Source organism: Panthera pardus, unplaced genomic scaffold, assembly GCF_024362965.1.
Source record: "Panthera pardus isolate Hobbes unplaced genomic scaffold, ASM2436296v1 HiC_scaffold_18, whole genome shotgun sequence".
Classification (NCBI taxonomy): domain Eukaryota; kingdom Metazoa; phylum Chordata; class Mammalia; order Carnivora; family Felidae; genus Panthera; species Panthera pardus.
In genome coordinates, this window is record NW_026526743.1 from 7,782,508 (window position 1) to 7,806,740 (window position 24,233).

General features: G+C 40.1%; 1 protein-coding gene across 1 annotated transcript in view; it reads left to right on the plus strand.

Moving 5' to 3' along the window:
• The window catches only part of ZNF761 (zinc finger protein 761), a 79,117-nt gene extending 55,653 nt beyond the window's left edge, over nt 1–23,464 (plus strand). The window contains exons 3-6 of the mRNA XM_019436702.2: nt 672–815; nt 4,245–4,371; nt 4,854–4,949; nt 17,363–23,464. Of these exons, the coding sequence (XP_019292247.2) occupies nt 801–815; nt 4,245–4,371; nt 4,854–4,949; nt 17,363–19,335 (2,211 nt within the window). The 5' untranslated portion in view covers nt 672–800 and the 3' untranslated portion in view covers nt 19,336–23,464. The remainder of the gene's footprint in view (nt 1–671; nt 816–4,244; nt 4,372–4,853; nt 4,950–17,362) is intronic.
• The last annotated feature ends 769 nt before the right edge of the window (nt 23,465–24,233 follow it).

The following is a 24,233-nucleotide window of genomic DNA, read 5'->3' on the forward strand; positions in this document are numbered from 1 at the left end:
GCTCCGAGCTGAGACCGACGCGTGGCTCAATCCCACCACCCCGGCATCATGATCTGAGCTGAAATTAAGAGCGGGACGCTAAACAGCTGAGTCTCCAGGCGCCCCAAGTGTTTTTTTTATTTTTTATTTTTTTCTTAATTTAGAGCAAGTGAGAGAGAGAGAGAGAGAGACAGCGTGAGTGGGGGAGGGACAGAGCTAGAGAGAATCTTAAGCAGGCTCCCTGCTCCGCGTGCAACCCACAACCGGCTGGATCCCACGACCCTGGGATCATGACCTGAGCCGAAATCAGGAGTTGGAGGCTGAACCCACGGAGCCACCCTGGCGCGCCTCCCAACTGTTATTTTAATTAACTGCATCAGGTGATTCAGAATGAGGCCAGGGTTACGCGGGGCGGCTTCCCATTAATTTATGAACGTTGAGTGCGGGCTTTGGCTAAAGGAGAGGTAATGGGGTCTCCTCTGTAGGAGTTGGGGAGGGTGAGGTCCGTGTAGCACACGTTCCCGTGCTGCAGTCTAATTTGGGGGTGTCTGTGGGAGAAGAGGCCCCCTGCAAGCAGAGAAGGGGAAACTCAGAGCTAGGTCTCCAAGTGGGAGCTCAGAGTTCCTGCATAGCTCAGGACACAAAGGACTAGGAAGTTGGGCCGTTTTTGCATTACAATGTCCTGCCTGCAGGCGTGCAGTTAACTGGTGAAGAGGCTGTGCTGGTGGCTTTAAAGGCATTTTCTTCCTGATGCAACCGTGATTTCATCACTGAAATCAACCGAGCAAGAAATCTAGCGGACGAGGTGGAAGAAGAAGAAAATGGCCAGTTCTCAGGTAAGCCTGGCGTCCCACGTCAGAAGCCGCGTCCTCTTTCTCTCCTGAAATTCCGTGCTTTTAGAAATTGCAAATGTTGGTTCCTCTAGTCCTGATGTTTCTGCTTTGTTTTCACCTGATTTTTAAAACCTTTTCAAAAATCATACTCAAGTTTAGGTCTTTAGAACACCGTTCCTCTATATCCCAGAGCCTTCTCTGTCCCCTTTGCGACCTGGGTTCCACGAGGGCCTCGACAGTTGTCACTTGGAGTTAAAGTCCTGCAAGTATTGAAAATATTCCTTGTGACAGACCCCCAGGGGAAGTTGGGGAGTTCAAAATTCCTATTGCTGATGGGGTCTGGCCCTGGTATTTCAGTCAAGGAAAAAAAACACTTCCCATTTAGGTCCACTTTGGATGCTTTATCAGCTCTGTGTAGATCCCAGACTAAGAAAATGAACATAAATACAAGATGGATATGAGGCCCAGAATAACTCCGAGAGTTCTGCAAATAAAAAAGGGCAGGCTTGGTCTTTAGAATGTGAAAAAGCTACTCTATTTAAAATATACCAGGTATTATAGGACATGGAAACGATATGTGATTGAAATTGGGATAAATCCACTGGTTTTTTTCATAATTAGATTTATCTTCTGATTTACTGTTAGGGAGCCACAAGAACACGCCAGTGATCATGTGACCTTCGGACACATCAAATCGTTTCCTTACAGCTGATGTTCCGTTGTTTAACTTGGCGTGGTGTTCTCCACCAGATTTCGTTCACATATGCCCTCGTTTCATTCCTAAAGGACCTTAGATGGATTTGCTGAGCGATGTGCAGAAACCATCGCATTTAAACTGGAAACTTTTTTCTCCTGAGTTTCTCTTTGCTTGTAGTTTCTGTTAAGGAGAACAAAGGCGAAAAAAACGTAGATAAAATAAAATTTCCCGGCAACTTGCAGGTAGAGGCAAAAAACAACAACCTTAGCTTGACAATAGCAAGATCTTCAGGATCCCTTAAGTCCTCTTTAACATGTGGAAATTCCTGTACAAGCTTCCTCCATCCCCAGAACTTAAAAGTAGACGATTATTTCTCTTCACTGTCTCAGTGCAGATCCTGTCCCCATGCTTTCATGGAAGCAGCTTTTTGTAATGACTGTGTCTCAAGAATTCTTCTTGACTTCTGGTTCCCGGGCCCACCCACATCGCCTCAGTTTACACACTTGTGTAGTAGAGATAGTGACTTCTGGGAATGGAGGTTCTAATTCAGTCAGACCTCCGTCCTGTAGGCTTCAGTTTTACTCTACGCTCTTGTCACAGGCATCCTCTTCTATTTACTTTGTGTTTTCAGCAAAAGAAGAACCACAGAATTAACATGTTTGAGTGTCTTAAAATCATGAAATAGATCAAAAAGGAGGATTGAAACAAAAGTCTTCGGTGAAATACTATGTTGTGGGATCCTTGAGCACAACTGTCAAGAAACAATTCTTGAGACGTTTTATGGTGCATGTTACTAATTATATTTCGGTAGCTTGGGAACAGGAACCTTGGGCAGAAAGAGCTGCAGGTTGGCTGTATGCAGCTGGGGGTTATCTGCAAAGTGCTCAAGTGGGAGGAGACATGTGGGGAGTATTAGATCATCAGTGTTTCTTCGAATTTCTACTTGGAAAGCTACTTTTGCAAGATTTTTCTGGTGCTTATCATTCATTTCGATACTAGCCATCGATGAGATGTATAAGCAGCCACGAGACCCTGTAAGAATGCAGCAACCAGCACGTATTTGATCCTTAAGGAATCTATGCAGGCTAGAGAGCAGCTTTCTGGGCTAACGGTGAACGGTTTACTGCTTCTATCCATCACCATACTGGACTCAGATATAACAATTATTTCATTCTGTGTGTTCGTGTTGCTGTTGTGAATAAAAGAAGCATTGTCAGGCACAAAGAGGAGATGAGTTTTATTGTCATTGAAAATGTTGAAGTCACCATGACCGTTTTCTACTCTGTCATTTTTAATGTGTATTTAATTACTTTCTAAATAAATGTATGGATGTGTGCAGGAAATGTAAAAAGGTACATCAATTTTGTGTGGATTGCTTGTTTCCATCACTCCTCAGGTTTGACACCTTTATGAACAATTTTATAGGGTCCTCTCTGTATACTGACCTGTGTGTCATTTTAGATCAATTGTAGGGCAGATAACCTGGGTTACAACCTGATCCCTTCTGTATATTGGATGTTTGACAAAATACTCCATGAAAATAAAACAATAACGAGTTTGTTCTCTTAGAGTATTATTTATATTTCATTAGTTTACGAGAAACTTAGATGCTCACTGCTAAGTATGAAATGCTCAGAAAAAATTGTTGGCTTTCTTGCTATTCTAGTAGAATCTGTAATTGCCATAAAACCCATTCAGTTACCAGTCCTCCAAGAATTCTTGCCTTGGAGTTCTACCTTTGTTATTCAAAAATGTATCCCTTGGCCCAAAGGCTAATGCCTTGTTAGAAATGCAGACTCAGATACCACCGCAAAAGTCCTGAACGGAACCTGCATTTTAACAAGATCTTTAATACACTGTAGTGAAATTCTCATTCACCTTAGAATTTGGTAAGCATATTTGTAACCCACTCAAACTTTCCATCTAAGAAATAGACACAACTCTGTATGATACAAATGCAGTATTTAAAAATGCGTATTCCTGTATTGATGCCTTTATTTCTCAAATCCTTTTGGGTAAACACACAGTGTTTACAATGTTTTTGTGAATCATATACCAGCCTGTTATCTCAAAATTAGAGAATACATGAGAACATATTACTGTCTTAAAAAAATCACTGTATAAAGCGAGAAATTCTCCTAGGCCAGAACCAGCTCTCCTCACATAACTACTAACATGAGTTCATTCTTTGCTGACTCACAGAGAGAAACTACACCAGCTGGGGTTGTCACATAAAGGAAACTTGATTTTCAGCAAATTAGGAGAAAGGGAATAATTACCAGAGCAGAGGCTCACTGAGGAATGGGGAACGGTTTCCTTTTATTTAAGATTAGGGTGGATATTGAGAAAGGAGAGCCTTGCCATCATATGTAGAGGTGAGTAATGGCAACTGTCACTCCTTGGGTTACTCTTCAGTCCATCTGCAATAGGTGTGAGTCAGGGGCTAAGTTCATATTGGGCCAGCCCAAGCTCTTCCTCGGGGCAGCCATTACCTTTTGTTGGATACTTTCTGTTTTCCCATAGGAGACTGAGCCCATGGGGTGTTTTGCCTGAAGTAAAAGATGGTAGAAAGAAGAGGTAAAGGAAATTGAGGGATTAAGGTCAGTGGGAACAAGCAGGTAAGCAGTGAAAGTCAGGTCTTGGGGTCCAGCTGGTGACATTAACTCCCTCTTTCATCTTAGGTACCATTATGACCTCTGCCTATGGTCACTTGGTAACTGTGGTATTCATTGCAGGAACTGCTGACGTTCAGAGATGTGGCCATAGAATTCTCTCAGGACGAGTGGGGATTCCTGAACGTCGTTCAGTGGGAACTGTACAGGGATGTGATGTTAGAGAACTACGGACACCTCCTTTTCTTGGGTGAGGATAACTCCTTCCAGACTTCCCAAACCACACTCAGGGTTTTGCTCCTTCCTTTGAAAAAGCTTCCTCTTTGCATGACTGGGATTCAGATCCCTGCAGTGAGGGAAAGAAGTAGGGGTTTGTAGATGTAGAGAAGTATCTTCCTGATGTTTCCTTTTCAGCTTTAGCCTCCCCTTTCATGTAAGATCTTCATTTCTGTAGATTAGCGGCAATTGTAAACATTGAATGGCATAAAATGGTACCTCCCACATGTTTAACTCCAAGTTCTCCCTCTTATTGTATCTAGTATTTGGAAGTGGAGGTCAAGATCTGAACATTGGAAATCCTTCCTGCATGCTGTAAAGGGACTTTTGGGCAATGGCTTTTGGAAAAGCATTTCCTAAAATTCTACACAGTGGCCTCTCTCGTCCGCTGAGCACAATAGTGGGTCGAAAGTTAGAATCCCCGTCAATACTCTGTTCCTTTTCTCTAATAAACAGGTCTTGCTGTGTCAAAGCCAGACCTGGTCATGTTTTTGGAGGAAAAGAAGGAGCTGTGTGATGTGAACGAAAAGGAAACCATAGCCACACCCCCAGGTAGGTGGGGATGAATGAAGCAGATGACAGAGGTGAAGACCAGTCGTGAAGGAGGAAGATAGGCCTTAAAATGTGGTTTGAGCAGCTCTCCTTGAATGGAAATTAGCTAGTTTTATGTCTCTCACAGCGAGCCATCTGCTATCTAACACCTCATGCTCTTACATTCTTTGAGAATTCTCCTTCAGCTCCAGTGATGGTCCATGGTGTCCACAGTGAGGGCCTGGAGGAGACTCCCCTTGGAGTGTGAGGGCCTCCATATTCTGAGAGCTTCTCCATTGCTTTGAGGGCCCTGGGGAAGTTTCCGTATTTCTGACGAACTCTATTCTAAGCTATTTCTAAGTTCTGTTTTGCCTCATGTGAGAAGTGTGTCAGGGTAGTGGTGGCCATATTGGGGTTTGGTGCATAAACTCAGAACGCTGGAGACAGATATCACGTGTTTTCTTGTTTAACCTTTCCAATGTTATGGAGGCTTTAATCTTAATCATACAAAACTGAGACTCAGTAATTTCATCAGATAACAAAGCACCTCCCTAAAATAAGAAAATGTAATCCTTTATTTCACGTCAAAAGTTCATTTGTCTTTTTGTTAACTAAAATTAGGAATTTTCACTCTGCATTCCATTCCTCAATGGTGAAATAATTTAATGTATCTATGTGTATCCTAGAATTCCTACAGAAATTAATGCCCTAGGGGAGCTCCAACATTTAGAGCTTAGAACTCACAGCCTATCATAAAGTCTCAATTATCACCATATTTCTTAATAATTGCATCATTTTCTAATTTTATTTTATATAAGTTCTTGTGATTTTGTCATTTGTGTTCTCGTTTTCTGATTAGTTATATATGAGATTAATCACTAAATTTAAAAAGCCTTTTTTTTTTTCTTAATGTTTATTTATTTTTGAGAGAGAGGGAGACACAGAATCTGAAGCAGGCTTCAAGCTCTGAGCCGTCAGCACAGAGCCAGATGTGGGGCTCAATCCCACAAACCACGAGATCATGACCTGAGCTGAAGTCGGACACTCAACCGACTGAGCCACCCAGGCGCTCCGTTAATCTCTGAATTTTTAGATCAAAAGTTCTGATAGGCCATTGGCATATGCTTATAAGAAGTAACGTGGATAATTAGTAAAATTGCCATATTTTAAAAAGCTTTTTTTATAATGTAATTTTACTTCAGTAAAAAATAACCAATAGGTTTCTCTTCTGCTTTCCTCAGAATGTTTCTGAATTTAATCCCCAATATTTATTTTTCATAAAGTGATTGTCAACATATTTTACAGCTCTGGTGGTGTTTCATTATTTACAAATAAAAGAGGTTTATTTTGTCTGCTTGGTTCTAAAGAATGGAGTATAGCCTCACATTCTGTGTAAGAGGAGGAATATTCTAATAACATAATACAATTTTTTAATGTCTTTTCAGTGCTTATTCATAATATTCTTCATTAGAACTTTCCATGGTTGCTTTTAATGAATACTGTTTTTCATTTTACCATTGAGGAAGTCCTACCAGTAATTGAAAGTGCTATTTTCTTAGGGGTACACAGTCATAGTTTAAAATTATAGTTATATAGAAGGTTTCCTTTTAAAAATTCATCTATTTAAAAAAATTTTTTTTAAGTTTATTTTATTTTGAGAGAGAGAGAAAGAGCATGCAAGCAGGGGAGAGGCGTGGGGTGGGGGAACAGAGGATCTGAAGGAGACTCTACGATGTCAACAGTGAGCCCAACATGGGGCTTGAACTCACGAACCATGAGATCATGACCTGAGCCGATGTCAGACACTCAACCGACTAAGCCACCCAGGCGCCCCTCAACTATTTTTTATGTAGAATTTTTTTGGGGTAAATTTTGTCTTATTATGGTTTTGCAGTTGTGAATAATGTGTTTCCTTTGTTGGGCTCTTCCACAACACTATTTAGTTGTGATTTCATTTTTGCCTGTGTATTTTGTGGTAGGATGACAATTTTCAACTTAGATTTTTAAGATAATGTGAGTTTAACTCAAGTATGAATCCACTTTATGCACTTTACCAGTAAAATTATGTATGTATTTGTACACACATCGTGCACACATACTTCGTGACACATGTTGATTTTTTTCCCTTGGTTAATGTTCACTGAATGTTGTATCCTGTATACATGAATTGTCCTAATAGTATAATATTCTTCCCCTAAGGTCTACTGAGAATCCTACCAATAATCTTACAGGAGCTCCCTTGTATGAGATTCCTTTGTCATACTGTTTTGAAATTCTCTGATCACCTGTGAATTTTGATAGATTAATTATAATGTGTTAGTGGGTTCGTGTCTTGACATTTATCCTACTTAGAACTCACTGAGCTTCTTGAATTTGTCTCTTCTTGCCACATATGTTGGAAGTAGAAACCTGTAGTTCTTCCTGTAAACTCTGCCCCCTCTCCCTCTCCTCTCCTTATGAGGTTCCCTTAATGTATTTCTGGGTTCACTTGGTGGTGTCCCATGAATCCCTAGACTCTGTCCTTTTCCACCTTGTTCTTAGCTCCTCTCAATAGATCATTGACAACAAGGGGTCTCTCAGTTAATCTGATCTTTCTTCTGCTGGATCACATCTGTTGGTGACCCTGTGGTGTATTTTTAAATTCCGTGATTATACCCTTCAGCTCCCAGTTTCTAGGGTGATTGATTGTTATTCTTTTCATCTCTTTGGGTTTACATTTTGGCCATGCATAGTCTTCCTGACATCATTTAGTTCCCTGTTTTCTCTCCTCCCACGAGCATCTTCATGATGGTTATTTGAATTCTTGGTCAGGTAACTAATAGTTCTTTTTTAATTTAGGGCCAGTTTTGGAGATTTATTTTATTCCTCTGATTGGAGTAGTTTTTCTACTTTGTATGCCTTGTGATCTTTTGTTCACATTTGGGAATTTAAGAAATAGCCTCTGAGCCCATTCTCCTGAACTTGATTTGTACAGGAGAACCCAAATCACAATAATCTTGGTGCTTGTCACATGTATTCTGGGCATTTGTGTTGTCTGAGTTTTTGTTAATTTCTCAGTTTACAGAGGTGGAGTTACTTCTTTAGAGCCTGTGATACCTTCCCCTCTGTCTTCAGCTCTGTAGTCTCTCCAATGTCTGGACAAATGCTCACCTTGGGACTTAGCAGCCACCACAGTGTATCATTGGGTTCTGTCATTCTCTTTATGTCACCTGGTGACAAAAAAACAAGTCCCCCGGGCAGCTGCAAAGCAGCTAGATTATTGCTCCCACACAGTTCACTTATGTCTTTCTTTCCTGAGCAGAGTTGAGACTTTTCTCACGGTCTTGCCCACGGAGTGCCAGGGAGAGTGAGCAGCTATTGTGCACAACTGTCAAAAACTTTCCTTGTCCCTTCAGTGTGGTTCTTCTTCATTCATACGTGAATGCTTGTGCTGTGTTCTCCTAACTGGCTTCTGGAGCACTGAAAAAAAGGTAATATGGTCAATTTTGTCTCCATGGAGGATCAAAGTCCTGATGCTTCCTATTTCTCCATTCTCCTAATGTCCTATGATGGGGGTTAATTTTGCACATCAGTATTTTAATGACTATGCATATGAGTTTAGTAAGCGAGATAACCTGTTTTGTATCTTTTCGTTGTGTCTCTCTATAACCTCTTAGGCTTGTTGGCAAAGACAGGCAAAGAAGATTCGTTCTATAGAGTGCTGGGAATATATGGAAGCTGTTGCCCGAGTATTTATACTTAATGACAGGGATGATGATGGGGGTTGGTAAAGGGAATAAAGGATGTTCTGATGGATATAACCAAGCTGGGACAGTTATCCATAATGACATCTTTACTGCCAGAAGAGATCAAGGGTGTAAAACACTTGGGAGAACTGCACTTTAAGTGTTATATTTGCAGAGCAGTGTCTTTGAACACAAGAACCAAAATCCATTTTTTAAACATACACATTCTCTTAAAGGACATTTGGAAAATCTGAAAGGCACCCAATCCGTACTGAAAGTAACCATTTCAAACGTAAAACTGGATTAATCATTCACCGAGACATTTTGAAATGTTAGACTTTTTTTTTTTTTGAAATGTTAGACATTTCAAAATGAAGATAAAAATTCTTAATATGATTGATTTGAGAAATTCTCTTAGGTGGGTTTCGTATTCTTCCACTAACACATAATCCCTTGTTCCAAAGTCTCTAATCTTGATAAATGTGGTAGCATCTTTAACCAGATTTCACTGCTCAATAGTTATCACATAATACTTAGTTTGCAGCAAGTTTTCATGTGTTGTGAACATAGGGAGATCTTTAGTGAGGACTGTATCTTCCGTAATTAGTGAGGTATTTATAATGGAGACATAACTTACCCATACAGTGAATCTGGGAAAATGCTAATCAAGGGTCAAATCCTAATAAACATCAGAGAACTCAGTCTGCAAAGAGCCCACATAAAAATAATAAATGTGGGGAAGTCTTTTACGAAAGTTCAAATCTTACTATGTACCACTGTATCCTTACTAAAGAGAAGACTTACAAATGTAGTAACTTTGGCAAAGCCTTTAACTTCAAAACCCACTCAATGGCAGAGATTTACTTAATTGTTTATTCGTTCATTTAAAGAGAGAGCGTGTGCGCAAGTTGGGTAGGGGGAGAGAGAATCTTAAACAGCATCTTAAGATGGAGCCCATTGTGGGGCTTGATCTCCGGACCTTGAGATCATGACCTGAGCTGAAATCAAGATTCAAACACTTTACCATCGGATCCAACCAAGCTCCCCAACACAGATTTTATAATGGGAAGAAATATTACAAATCTACAAAATGTGGCAAAGCAGTAAAGTACTACTCAAAACTTCCAACCCGAAGTAGAACGTAGTGGGGAGAAGGCTGCCAAATGTAAAATATGATGTGACAAAGCCTTTAAACAGAACTACAGACTTTCTGAACATGAGAGAACACATAATGGAGGAAAACCCTAAACTGCAAAGAATGTGGCAAAGCTGTTAACTCCTGATCAAAAGTTTTCAACAAGAGGTAATAACATCCTGGGGAGATACCTTGGGCTCCATGTCCCCAAACCAAGATCATTACCTGAGCTGAGATCAAGAGTTGGACTCTAAACACACTGAGCCAGCCAGGTGTCCCTACTTTTACTCTGAAATCATCTCATGCTATGCCTGTGTTACTTCTGTGCATGCAAAATGATTTGATTGTTGAGGGGCTCTTTTATGTTGAGGAGTACGCTCATGCTTACATTTCGTTTCTTTTTCCCCCTTTTTTTTTTTTGGTTGACAAAGAGGGCACAAGTGAGGGAGGGGCAGAGAGAGTGTGGGAGAGAGAAGTGGGGTTTATGCTCACCCATCGGGTGACTTGAACTCATGACCTAAGCCAAAGTCAGACGCTTAACTGACGGATCCACCCAGGCACCTTCGTACCTACTTTTCCATGAAAGATCAAGGAGGCTGTTGTGTATACTGACTGTACAAAGGGGAGTCCACATGGGGATCCTGTTTGTGGTTGACATGTAAGAGTGACAAAGTCAGCATGAAGTAAGTGTTCAGGGCATCATTCTTTGCGCTAAAGTAAGACAGAAACTCAGAATTTTAAATAGTTTTGCCAGTTGCCGTTTAAGTAGGAAACATTGGAATTGCATCAAAATATGGATGTCTTCAAAATGGCCATTCGTGGAAGTCATGAATATTAATTATGTGGTTGACATAAAGAAATTTTCACAAATATCTGAGGAAAGATTGGCTAACTCTTCCCGTAAAAGGGTGTGAAATTATCGTACATCCACATGTACTTGATTATTAGCCTCTGTTTTTTTTTAATTTTTTTTTTTTTTAACGTTTATTCATTTTTGAGACAGAGAGACAGAGCATGAACGGGGGAGGGTCAGAGAGAGGGAGACACAGAATCTGAAACAGGCTCCAGGCTCTGAGCTGTCAGCACAGAGCCTGATGCGGGGCTTGAACTCGCGGACAGCAAGATCGTAACCTGAGCCGAAGTTGGCCGCTCAACCGACGGAGACACCCAGGCGCCCCTTAGCCTCTGTTTGTAAAGCATGGGAAGCAGAACTCACAGATCATTCTATCAGAAGAAGAATGATTCTCTTTTATTTCTTTAATTTTTTTTAAGTTTATTTTATTTTGAGAGAGAGAAAGAGTCCCAAGCAGGCTCTCCACTGACAGCACAGAGCCTGATGCAGGGCTCGAAGTCACAAACTATGAGATCATGACCTTAACCGACGTCAGACACTTAACCAACTGAGCCACACAGGCGCCCCAAGAAAGACTCTTGAATGCTTATAATGGGTATTTGACCAAGACTCCTACTGTGATCTTGTAGTGGTTTGTTGAGAGTGCTTTTGAAATTAAAAGAATTCTAAGCCATACCGACTGAATTCTCAATCGCTATTTATAAAATTTTCCTATTTTTCTTTGCTCTTGTTTCTGTGAGCATAGAGAACACAGATTTTTCTGGTTTTGATATGCGCAGAATGCAATAGGTTATATTAAGCTAAAGATAGATTTTGGAGTCCCAGAACTAACTAGAAAGAAGTTCATGTGTGCCTATGTTTGTGGGTGTTTGTACCTAGATCTTCAGTAGGAAAGGGAATATTGCATCAAAAGAGATAATTTCCAAATTTCAAAATTGATGATTTTAGGGGCGCCTGGGTGGCTCGGTTGAGTGTCCGACTTCAGCTCAGGTCATGATCTCACTTTTTGTGAGTTCAAGCCCCACATCAGGCTCTGTGCTGATGGCTCAGAGCCTGGAGACTGCTTCAGATTCTGTCTCTGTCTCTCTGCCCCTCCCCTGCTTGCACGCTCTCTCTTTCTCTAAAATATATTAAAAAATTGATGGTTTTCTAGCAAACAAAAATGTTAAGAGATACCTAATGGGAATAATTTTCTCTACATTGTATTGAAGTTATTTCTCTTAAATCTCATGTATCTTGGTTTGAGAATCTCTCCAGGCAAATCCTGTCTTGTCTACCTAGCTATTAATTGTATAACATCTCTGTTTTCCTTGTTCGGCTGTATATTAGTTGTTGCTCATATAACTTGCTCAGGGATTTTTAGAACAGTTTGCACAAAATGACGTGTTCAAAATTAATTTGAATATGGAAATAATTGTTCAGGGAGTATATCCAATTCCATATAGTTTAATTGCTACATTTCACTTCTTCCTTCTGAATTGGAGAACACTAAGAAAGATTTCTTTAGGGGACAGGGTGGTTCATTCAGTTAAGCCTCTGATTCTTGACAACTCAGGTTGTGATCTCAGGGTCCTGAGATCCAGCCCCGCGTCGGGCTCTATGCTGAGCATGGAGTCTGTTTGGTATTCTCTGTCTCTACCCACCCTCTCTCCCTCTCTGTCAAAATACACAAACATTAAAAAAGATTTCTTTAGTTACTGGTGTTTTTGCTTCTTGGAAGTGGCATCATCCAAGTTATTCACACTTTACTGTAACAATTTGATTAGGTGAAGAATTAATATTCTAATGTAGATATTAGGATTTGGATTTACCAAGATTTTTATGTTTTTACTTGTATTCTATTTTTTATATTTTTCCTTATATTCTATTTAAAATTAAAAAAAAAGTTTACTATTTTTGAGATAGAGAGACAGCAAGCAGGGAAGGGACAGAAAGAGGGACACACAGAATCAGATGCAGGCTCAAGGCTCTGAGCTGTCGGCACAGAGCCTGACGTGGGGCTTGAACTCATGGACCGCGAGATCGTGACCTGAACTGTAGTCAGCCTCCCAACTGACTGAGCCACCCAGGCGCCCCTCCGTATATTCTATTTTTTATTATTTATTATGTTTTCCTGTATTCATACTAAGAAACTAATTTGACATTTAATTCTTCTTTTCTATGAACACTGTGCTCAGTCACGTATTGCTTTAGCTAGAAATTAGAGCATGCTCTTTTTAAAAACATGGTTTATTTTATTATTTTCTTATTAAAATTTTTTTTAATGTTTATTTTTGAGAGAGAAAGCACCAGCGCGTAAGTGGGGGAGGGGCAAAGAGAGAGGGAGTCACAGAATCCCGAGCAGGCTCCAGGCTCTGAGCCGTCACCACAAAGCCCAATGTGGGGGCTTGAACTCACGAACCGTGAGGTTGTGACCTGAGCTGTAACTGAACCACCCAGGCACCCCATTTTTATTCCTTTCTTGAAATTTGGAATTTTTGTGTTTTATGTTTTATCCTCAATTACCTCTTGTAGTGGATGAGTTCTGTGGTTTAATTGTGTTTCCATTCCCACAGTCACTCTGAAACCTGTGAATCTCCTTGAAGGTTGTGTCTGTACAATGGTCTGCGTGTTTCTCTTAGGTGAATTCACAGGCGGGTAGTCTGGGCTAAAACTCAGGTTCTGCTATTACTGAAGTTTTGTCAAGAGAGTCTTTTGAAAGATGAACAGTTCTCATAGGTTACTGTGGATTCATGGGTACGTTTATGAAAAAGTGTTATAATGGTATGCAGTGTGTAGGAAATGTTCGAGAACCATTGTTTCTGTTCTCGACGTTAGAAGTTGTAATTTCTAGGGGCACCTGGGTGGCTCAGTTGGTTAAGCGTCCGACTTCGGCTCAGGTCATGATCTTGCGGTCTGTGAGTTCGAGCCCCGCATTGGGCTCTGTGCTGACAGCTCAGAGCCTGGAGCCTGTTTCCGATTCTGTGTCTCCCTCTCTCTGACCCTCCCCCGTTCATACTCTGTCTCTTTCTGTCTCAAAAAAAAAACAAAAAAACTTGTAATTTCTACAATAGTCTTTAAGTTCACAGTCATCCACGATTTCTTCTTTTTTTATGTTTATTTTTGGAACCTAAAACTGTGGCTCTTGGGGCATCTGGGTGGCTCAGTCCGATAAGCATCCGACTTTGGCTTAGGTCATGATCTCGTGGTTCATGAGTTCAAGCCCTGCGTTGGGCTCTGTGCTGACAGCTCAGAGCCTGGAGCCTGCTTTGGACTCTGTCTCTCTCTTTCTGCCCCTCCCCCACTCATGCTCTGTCTGCCTCTCTCTCTCAAAAAATGAATGAACGTTAAAAATTAAAAAAAAAAAAAAAAAGAAAGAAAAATATGGCTCTTGAGCCAAAGGTTGGCATCACTTTCAAGCTTATAAGAAATGTGGAGACTTGGAACCCACCTACAAAAATCCAAAGCAGAATATGAATTTTAACAAGATTGCCACTTTGTTCTCATACACGTTAACACTGGAGAAGTACGCATGTGACTCACCTACGTGTTTCCGTTACTGTATGCTTCTCTTTATGTTTGTAGTTCATTATTTTTATAGCTACGGATTTGTAGTTGCTTTCAATCAGGAAGTGTGCTGCCAGCAACATGATCTCGATGTATTTTCAGGATTGCTCTGTGTATGTGTCATTCTGTAAAATCCATATAAATGTTAGGACAGACTTTGATCTTCCTGCCAAAAATGGCGTTGGGATTTTGATGGAAATTGTGTTACTTTCAGTCTTATGTTTTTGCTTATTCTGATCTCTATTTATTTTTAATTTTTCTTTGTCATTTCCTTCCTCTACTAAATCTCAGCTCTGTTCTTTTCCTACTTCCTTGTAGTGTAGTGTTAAGTTGTTTATCTGAAATTTTTCTTTTTTTGTTTTAATGTTTGTTCATTTTTGAGAGAGAGCACGCAAGCTGGGGAGGGATAGATTGAGAGAGAGGGAGACATAGACAGAATCTGAAGCAGGCTTCATGCTCCCAGCTGTCAGCAGGGAGTGGGACTCGAACTCATGAACTGAGATCATGCCCTGAGCTGACGTTGGACGCTTAACTGACTGAACCCAGGTGCTGCTGAAATTTTTCTTAACATAAGCATTTATACCATAAAAAAGTTTGAAAATGGATTTCCTAGCAGGGAAAATTAGAAATAAACAATACAAGGAATGACCAAAAAAATAAAATAACAGAAAAAAGAAATAAGGATTCTTGAGGATTTTCTTAGATCATGTCATCTGTGAACAGATAGTTTTTTTATATTGGATTCCTTTTTTGTATGTTTTCTTGCCTAACTGTTCTGACTAGAATATTCCAGTACTTTGTCCGATGGAAGTGGTGAAGTCGCTTCCTTACCTTGTTTATGATCACACAGGAGAAACTTTCAGTCTTTTATCTTTGAATATGTTAGATTTCAACTTTTGTACATTTGTGTTCTTTATTAGGTTGAGGTAGTTTCCTTCTGTTCCTACTATTGAGTGTTGTAAATCATGAAACGCTTTCCAATATGCTCACACACTCTTGTTCTGCGACAATTAAGAGCATCATGTCCTGTTTGATTTTCTCTTGGTTAATGTGCAGTCTTAAATTTCTTGATTTCTGTAAGTTGAAACACCCCTGAGTTACAGGAAGAATTCCCACTTGATTATGTTGTAAAATATCGAAGTGTGCTTTTGATTCATTTTGCTTTAATTTATGGTGGACTTTGTATTGAATATTCCTCACAGGTAGTACTTTGTACTCTTGTGTACTTGTGTCTTCCTTTGGCTTTGATAACCAGGTGATTGTCCTGTCACAGAGAGTGTTTTGATAATTTATCTTCACTTCTTGGAAATGTTGGAGGAGATTGAAAGCACTTTCTCATTGTTTCATCTGTTTCTCATTAAATGAATCATCTGGCAGAGGACCTTTCATTGTTGAAAGTTTGTAGAAATTTCTTTAGTAGGACTCGTGGGTGGCTCAGTTGGTTAAGTATCAGACTTCAGCTCAGGTCATGATCTCGAGTCCTGGGTTCGAGCCTTGCATCAGGATTTGCGTTGACAACCTGGGGCCTGCTTGAAATTCTCCCTCCCTCTCTGCCCCCTCCCCCCCCCCCCACTTTCCTTTCCCTCTCAAATAAGCTTAAAAGAAAAATAAAATTTCTTTATCAATCTAATCTACTTAGCTGTTGGCAGGTTGAGATTTTTTTTTTTTAATATATATATAGGGGTGCCTGGGTGGCTCAGTCAGTGAAACGTCCGACTGCAGCTCAGGTCATGATCTCACGGTCCGTGGGTTTGAGCCCCATGTTGGGCTCTGTGCTGACAGCTCAGAACCTGGAGCCTGATTTGTATTCTGTGTCTCCCTCTCTCTCTCTGCCCCTCCCCAGCTCGCATTCTGTCCCTGTCTCAAAAATTATATATATTTCTTATTTTATTTTTATATATTTCTCCATGATGGAGTCAGGTATGTAACACCTTTTGAAATTTATACTTATTTTTTTACAAGTAAGTTTTTTTTTAAGTTTATTTATTTTGAGAGAGAAAGAGAGTGCAACTTGGGGAGGAGCAGAGAGAGGAAGACAAGAGAATCTCAACTAGGCTCCACACTGTCAACATGGTGTCCAACATGGGGCTGGAACTCCTCAAACTGTGAGATCATGACCTGAGCTGAAACCGAGTCAGACATTAAACTGCCTGAGCTGCCCAGGCTCCCCAGAAGTCAATTTAATTTAATTTAATTTAATTTTGTTTAGAGTGAGAAAGTACAGGGGTGGGAGAGCAGGGGAGGGGCAGAGATAGAGGGAGAGCATCTTAAGCAGACTCCACACTCCTCAGGCAGCCCCAAGTGGGCCTCTGTCTCACAACCCTGAGATGTTGACCTCAGCCATTTCAGATGTTTAACCAACTGAGTCATTCGGGCACCCCATACACACAGGTTCTTTTTTTTTTTTTTTTTTGGATACCTATTTGTGGGCATGGTCACCTCTTATAATTATTTTTGTTTCTGTCATATCAGTTTTAATGTGTCTGCTTTCACTTCTGATTGTACTTGGTCTTCTCTGTCCTTCTTCCCTGATTTAGTTACAGGTCTGTCACGTTTGTTGATCTTTTCTGAACACCAGCTCCTTTTCTTGTTGGCACTGTCCACTTTTTGCTATACCCTGTTTTGTTCATTTGTGGTTGATGTTTAGATTTCCTTCCTTCTGCTAATTTTGTTCTCAAAGGGTACTTCTGACTTTTTGGCATATAGAAAAGCGACGTGTACTCCAGAATGATCTCTTAGGCTACGTGGTCAGCACGTTCTGTGTGCCGGCAGAATGAGGTCCTGATGATTGCTTCTCAACCGTCTTGCTGAAGTTCTCCGATCGATTTTATTTTTTTTTTATTTTATTTAAAAAAATTTTTTTTTTTTTTTTTACGTTTATTTTTGAGACAGAGAGAGACAGAGCATGAACAGGGGAGGGGCAGAGAGAGAGGGAGACACAGAATCTGAAACAGGCTCCAGGCTCTGAGCCATCAGCATAGAGCACGACGTGGGGCTCGAACCCACAAGCTGTGAGATCATGACCTGAGCCGAAGTTGGACGCTTAACCGACTGAGCCACCCAGGCGCCCCTCTCCGATCGATTTTAATTTTGCATGTTAGAATTCGTCAGTGTATTTATCTGACAGTAGTTGGATAAAAATGATTTTATTTTTCTGTTATTTGATCTCTTTCAGCCGTATCTTCAAATGACACCCAGAGCTTGCTGCCAAAGCCGTGCATAGAATCTTGTTTTCAGAATGTGTCACTGGGTAGATATAAACAGAGTGCCCTTGAGAATTTACACTTAATGATAGACTGGGACAATGATGGAGAGAGTGCAGAGCATCCGAGATATGAAGGACGTATCCAAACAGAGATAACTGCCCATTATGAGAATCTCACCGCCCCAGACGGTGAAGGATATAAAACATTCTGGACGACATCCCTTTTTAAGTCAACTACTTCTGCAAAGCCTTGTGTTTCTGTAAGCAATGGTTCAAATCCAATGATCAAAGATACGTATGTGCAGAATCCAAATTTGGAAAATCTGGAAAATTACCTAGTCCAGGCCGAAAATAATTATTTGAACCATTTTGAAAATAGGTTTGCATTGACCTTTCAGTCCAATATTTCTGAAAATCAGGGATTTAAAAATGAAGAAAAAAGCGCTATGTGGTATCAGTTTGAGAGTTCCTTCACCGAGGAGTCAACCCTGCAAAACTACCAGAGCATTTTCAATGAAAACATAATTGCTCAATACAGTGAATCTGAGAAGATATTTATCCAGGGGTCAAATGTTAATAAACATCTGATTACTCATTTTCCAGAGAACCATTTTGAGTGTAATAAATGGGAAGTCTTTTATCAAGGCTCCAACCTCATTATACATAAGAGTATGCATATGGGAGAGAATCCTTATAAATATAATGAATGTGACAAAGCTCTTAACCAGACCTCCAATGTTATGGATCATCAGAGAATGCATGTGGGAAAAAACTCATACAGACGTAATAAACCTGGGAACATGTATAGTCAGTCATCAAGACTGTATATACATAAGACAATCGGTGCTGGAGAGAAAAGTTACATTTGTAACGAATGTGGCAAGGTCTTTATCCACCACTCAAGCCTTACTCAACATCACAGAATTCATACTGGAGAGAATCTTTACAAATGTAATGAATGTGGAAAACTCTTTACCAGGCACTCACATCTTACTGAACATCACAGAATCCATACTGGAGAAAAACCGTACAAATGTCAAGAATGTGGGATGGCCTTTACCCAGCATGCAACCCTTGTTGGTCATTACAGAGTTCATACAGGTGAGAAACCTTACCAATGTAAAGAATGTGGCAAGACCTTTAAATGGCACTCAATCCTTAGTAAACATTACAGAACTCACACTGGAGAGAAACCTTACATATGTAAAGAATGTGGCAAGGCCTTTAGGCAGCACACAACCCTTACTCACCATTACAGAACTCATACTGGAGAGAAACCTTACCAATGTAAAGAATGTGGCCAAGCCTTTATCCAGCACTCAAACCTTACTCAACATCACAGAATTCATACGGGAGAGAAACCTTACCAATGTAATGAATGTGGCCAAGCTTTTAACCATCACTCATACCTTACCCAACATCACAGAATCCATACTGGAGAGAAACCTTACCAATGTAAAGAATGTGGCCAGTCCTTTAACCAGCACTCCAACCTGACTCGACATCACAGGATTCATACTGGAGAGAAACCTTTCAAATGTAAAGAATGTGGCCAGGCCTTTAACCAGCACTCACATCTTAATCAACATCACAGAATCCATACTAGAGAGAAACCTTTCCAATGTAAAGAATGTGGCCAGGCCTTTAACAGACACTCAAACCTTACTCAGCATCACAGAATTCATACAGGAGAGAAACCTTTCCAATGTAAAGAATGTGGCCAGGCCTTTAACAGGCACTCATACCTTACTCGTCATCACAGAGTCCATACTGGAGAGAAACCTTACAAATGTAAAGTATGTGGCCAGGCCTTTAACAGGCACTCAAACCTTACTCGACATCACAGAATTCATACTGGAGAGAAACCTTACAAATGTGAAGAATGTGGCCACACCTTTATCCAGTATTCACATCTTATTCAACATCACAGAATACACACTTAAGAGAAACCTTACCAAAGTAAAGAATGTGGCAAAACACTTAATCTCTGGTTAACCTTTACTCATCATCACAGAATTCACACTGGAGCAAACCTTACAAATCTAAAGAATGAGAAAACTATTAAGGACTTCTCAGCCCTTACTCCACATCAGAGAATTCTATTGGAGAGGAACCATACAAATGTCAAGAATGTAGCCTGACCTTTAAGCAATGCTAAACCCTGACTCCTGAACAGAGAAGTTATACTGGAGAGGAGTTTGCAAATATAAAGAATTTGGCAAGCCCTTTAATCAGAGGTCAAGCCTCATTCAATATCACAGAATTAATACTGGAGGAAAAATTTACCAATGTAAAGAATCTGGTAAGACTTTTAGGCTCAACCCTACTGAGCATCACAGACTTTATACTGAGGAGAAACATTACAAAAGTAAAGAATGTGGCAATCCTGTAGCCGAAACTCACAATTTGTTCAACATCATAGCTATCTAAACAGTTTAGAAACCGTAACATGTAGAGAGTTGCAGTGCCTTTAACCGGAATCCAAATGCACACCAGATTCAATCCCTGAAAATGTAATGAATGAGCAAAGACCTTCATTTTAATGTACATTTTAGCAAACACCAGAGTGCATAGAGGAAAGTGACTTGAAAGATATAAATATTTAGGAAAATATTTAATTGAATATCAAATGTCAATAGAGGTGACAAATCAAGTGGCAAGCATTATGTCAGTCAGCCTATTTAGACATTACATCAAAATACTCATTATAAGTAAAAATACAAAGCTAAACACTTAGATAATATATATGCTAATATGCTTCAAAAGCTTAAGTGGATGGATTTTTGCATAGGTATAATTAATTTCAATGTGTTTTTTTTTCTTACATTGACCCTGAGATATTTGACTAGCAAGTATTATTGTATTTCTACTCTCAAATCGCAGAATTCATTCATTCCTAGTGGGTGTGTGAAAGTATGTGGCTGATTGTTGATGCATCAAAGATATGAGATGTCCTTCATTAGGTGGGACTCCTGCATACCTAAATTTTCATGGAAGATGGAGGACAGTCTGATGTACAATATGAAGAAAATCTAAATGGAGATGCTATTTATGCTTATAATGAGATAGGTGTTCAGAACATCAATCTTCTCCATTTATTCAAAGTAAAACATTTCCCGAATATGATAAGTATTTTTTATTTTACCAACTGGTCTTTAAGAAAAAAGACATGGCAGTCTTGTAAAATACTGGTGTATCTTCATAACAGCTAAAATTCGATGTAGAGAATGTCAGTTGATGTGGTTGAAATGGATCAATCCTCGCAGATGTCAGAAAGGATAGCAAATGCTTCCCCCATACGGCATATGATTTTTAGATAGACATTTTTTAAGAAGGACCTCAGGCCTGAAAATTATGGAAAGTACTATTTCCACATCATTATATCAGGAGACCAATGCTTTTTGAATGCCTGTATTCTGTATTTTGAAGAAGGGTTATAGAGTGGATTTGGAATGCATTACTTAGTCTATTTGTGAACTTAATATATTTTAGTTACTAAAACATAATGGTTTTTAACGTGTTCGCATGGATGTGTAATGAATGAAGTATTATCCCACCACCAATGTTACCCTATCTCATTTTTATTTGAGGTTGTAGGAAACTGATGATATCTATCACGTATTTGTAATGGAGTGGAATAATACACCTAGAAATCCATTTTCTCAGTGGCTTTAAAGTTTAAATAATGTGTGATTATTTTTTCCCTAGTTTCTCAATTGTATCATTTTCTCCTTTTCGGGACTAGTGGGATAGTACACGGATATAGTATAGATTATATAGAGGTATTATAGACCGTTTAGCTCAAGGACTCCATGTTGGTGCCACTTGGCAGCCATTTTGTATAGCCAGTAGTTTTGCAGGGACTTGAACTAACACCGGCCTTTTCTCACTAGTATGGTCCGTAGATAACAACCCTGTAGAGTCACAAGTTAGTGTAACTTTTTTTTCTATTGTTTATTTATTTATTTTGAGAGAGAGAGAGAGAGAGAGGGTGAGGGGCAGAGAGAGACGGAGACAGAAAACCCCAAGCAGGCTCTGCCAGCAGGGCAGCACCCAACCTGGGCCAAACTCACAAGCCTTATGATCATGATCTGAGTCCTTTAGCGGATTGAGTCACTCAGGCGACCCCTAGTGTAACTTCTGATATAACTTACCCCCCCCCCCCCACCTCAACTTTTCCCTTTGTGTGTCGCTTAGAGAAGATTCCCACAGAATTTACCTAAACCTATTGTAGTCAATGGCCCAATCTGGACCTTGTGCAGGGACTCTAAAGCACCACATTATGGCCCCAAATAAAGGTATGTGCCCCCAGTCATAAGGGGGGAATGTTGTTTTGATACTTAACATGAAGTAAGCATGTATGTATGACAATACTGGTTGAGTAGTAGATACCCATAAGTAGGGAAACATTCCAATGGGAGTGATATAGCCCCAGGTAAGAGCTAGAAAACAGGATGAAGAATTGGCATAAATTCTGGCTGTGGAGAGAAGACGCTTGAGTTACACAACTGACTCTCTGCATTTCAAAAAATAAAGCTTCTATTTTGTTTTATTTCCTAGTTATCTCTAGATCTCCAGTTCTGTTTTTCCTCATTTTTGTTTCCAGCTACATAGGCATCAAAAACATTTTCTGCCTGTGTTGGCGGCTAGAATGTCCTCACTGAAATCCTAAATGCGATCATAGAGATGTTTGGCCAGTGGGACACGGTATTTTTTTTATTATTATTAAATTATTTTTTTAACGTTTATTCATCATTGAGAGAGACAGCGTGAGCAGGGGAGGAGTAGAGAGGGGGAAACAATCCAAAGCAGGCTCCAGGCTCCGAGCTGTCAGCACAGAGCCCGATGCGGGGCTCAAACTCACAAAGTGCAAGATCATGACCTAAGCCGAAGTCGGTTGCTCAACCATCTGAGCCACCCAGGTGCCCCCAGTGGGACACAGTATTAATTCAGACATTTAGCACTGGGATGTGGAATGAGAATATAAGTAAAACGTGACCATGGCACCATCTTTAGAGAGATAAGACGTATGAAATGAATATGTGAGGAGCCCTTTCAATGTGGGAAGGGAACTGGAGGTGGCTCCCTTTTGTCACCAAAGTCATAGGCAGCTCTTGGTGGTGTCATCTAATGAGTAAATGTCACAGAGATGAGGATTTTGGAAATGGGGTGAGTTTCTGAGGATTAAGGAATTCATCTTTTATCTTCATGATTCAGTCGAATTGTGTGTTACTGAAGAACAGATTTTGTGTGGCGATTACTGTGATTGCCCAGACATAGATCAGTGACAGTGGATGGAGGAGGGGGTAATGAATGGTGCACAGGTGTGGGCCTAGCTGTAAAATGTCACATATAAGAGTAAATTTTGGCGATGAAGAAGCCTTCTGGACACTAATAGGATCAGCAAGTCATGGGCTGTGGTTGGTCTCATCAAAGCACTAATATCCCAGGTATATAAGCCCATTTATGGTTAGATCCACTCTACGTGGGTGACGTTTTAGGGAAGCTGATGCATTGCTGTGAGGGACCTTCCTGTCTTCAGTCAACCCATGATGAGTATAGTTCTGTGTTCTCTTTCCAAGGCACAGAATTGTTGAAGTTGGAGAATTAGTGGCAGTGAGCATTTTTGATTCAAACAGTCCAGCACAAGTGTTCACTGACTAACGAACGAATAAGAAAGATGCCGTCTATGTACACAACGGAATATTACCCAGCCATAAAAAGCAATGAAATCTTGACATTTGCACTGACCTGGATGGAGGTAGAGTATTGTATAAACGAAAAAATTCCGAGAACTACCATCTGATTTCACTCGTGTGTGATAAAGAAACAAGCAAACGGGGAAAAAAAGAAGCAAATCAAAAAATAGACTTAACTATATCGAAGAAACTGATGATTACCAGAATAGAGGTGGGTGGGTGGGGGCACGGGTTAAATAAGTGGTGGGAGTTACGGAGCGCACTTGTGTTGAGCACTGGGTGTTGTATGGAATTATACAATCACTGTTGTACACCTCAAACTAATATAGTGTATGTTAACTAACTGGAATTTAAATAAAACCTTTAAAAAATAGTTGTGTTTTTTGCAGATTTAAGCAAACATTTTCTCTTAACTGACTTGCAGGAGTTTCACAAAACCTACCTTGTAAACAAATTGAAACATTTATCTTTTCTCCCTACGGGATTCCTCCAGAATTCAGAAATTCTCAGTGACTGTTAGCAATAGTTCATTTGTTCTCATATAAATGCCTCATTTAATAACATTACTTGAAACTACAAGACTTAGTTTGAAAATACAGCTGAATCCTTGCCTCGTGAAACTTCCTTGACTAATTAAACTGACCTATTGTCAGGACTAAAGTACTAGATCGAGGGCATGAAAAATCTACCAGGTCAAGTTTTAATATGTGAACTACCATAGAAGTTGCAGATGGGGGAACTGAAGTGGTTTAGGACAACCGGCTCCGCCTGCCCCCACCCCTCCTCTCAGCCACAATATGCCACTTTGTCCCATTGATAATTTGAGGTGAAGGTACTTTGAACTTGTGGGCTCAAGAGAACTTTCCCCCTCCCTTAACCACACAGAAGAGTCTAAGTTCTATGGCTTTTCCCACAGTAAGAGTTATTAACCAAGATAAAGTTTATCTGAGTGACACATCTGTGAGGTAGGACAAACCTCTAGTTACCAAATATATACTCTTATCACCCTGTGAAGTGCATTCCTTTCCTAGGAAGCTCCAGGCGCCTACCCCCTTTTCCTTAGTTCTGGATGACATATGTCCCTCATCTTGCCTGACAGTCTTTGGAATTTCTACCTCTATGTGGATTCCGTGTATATACAC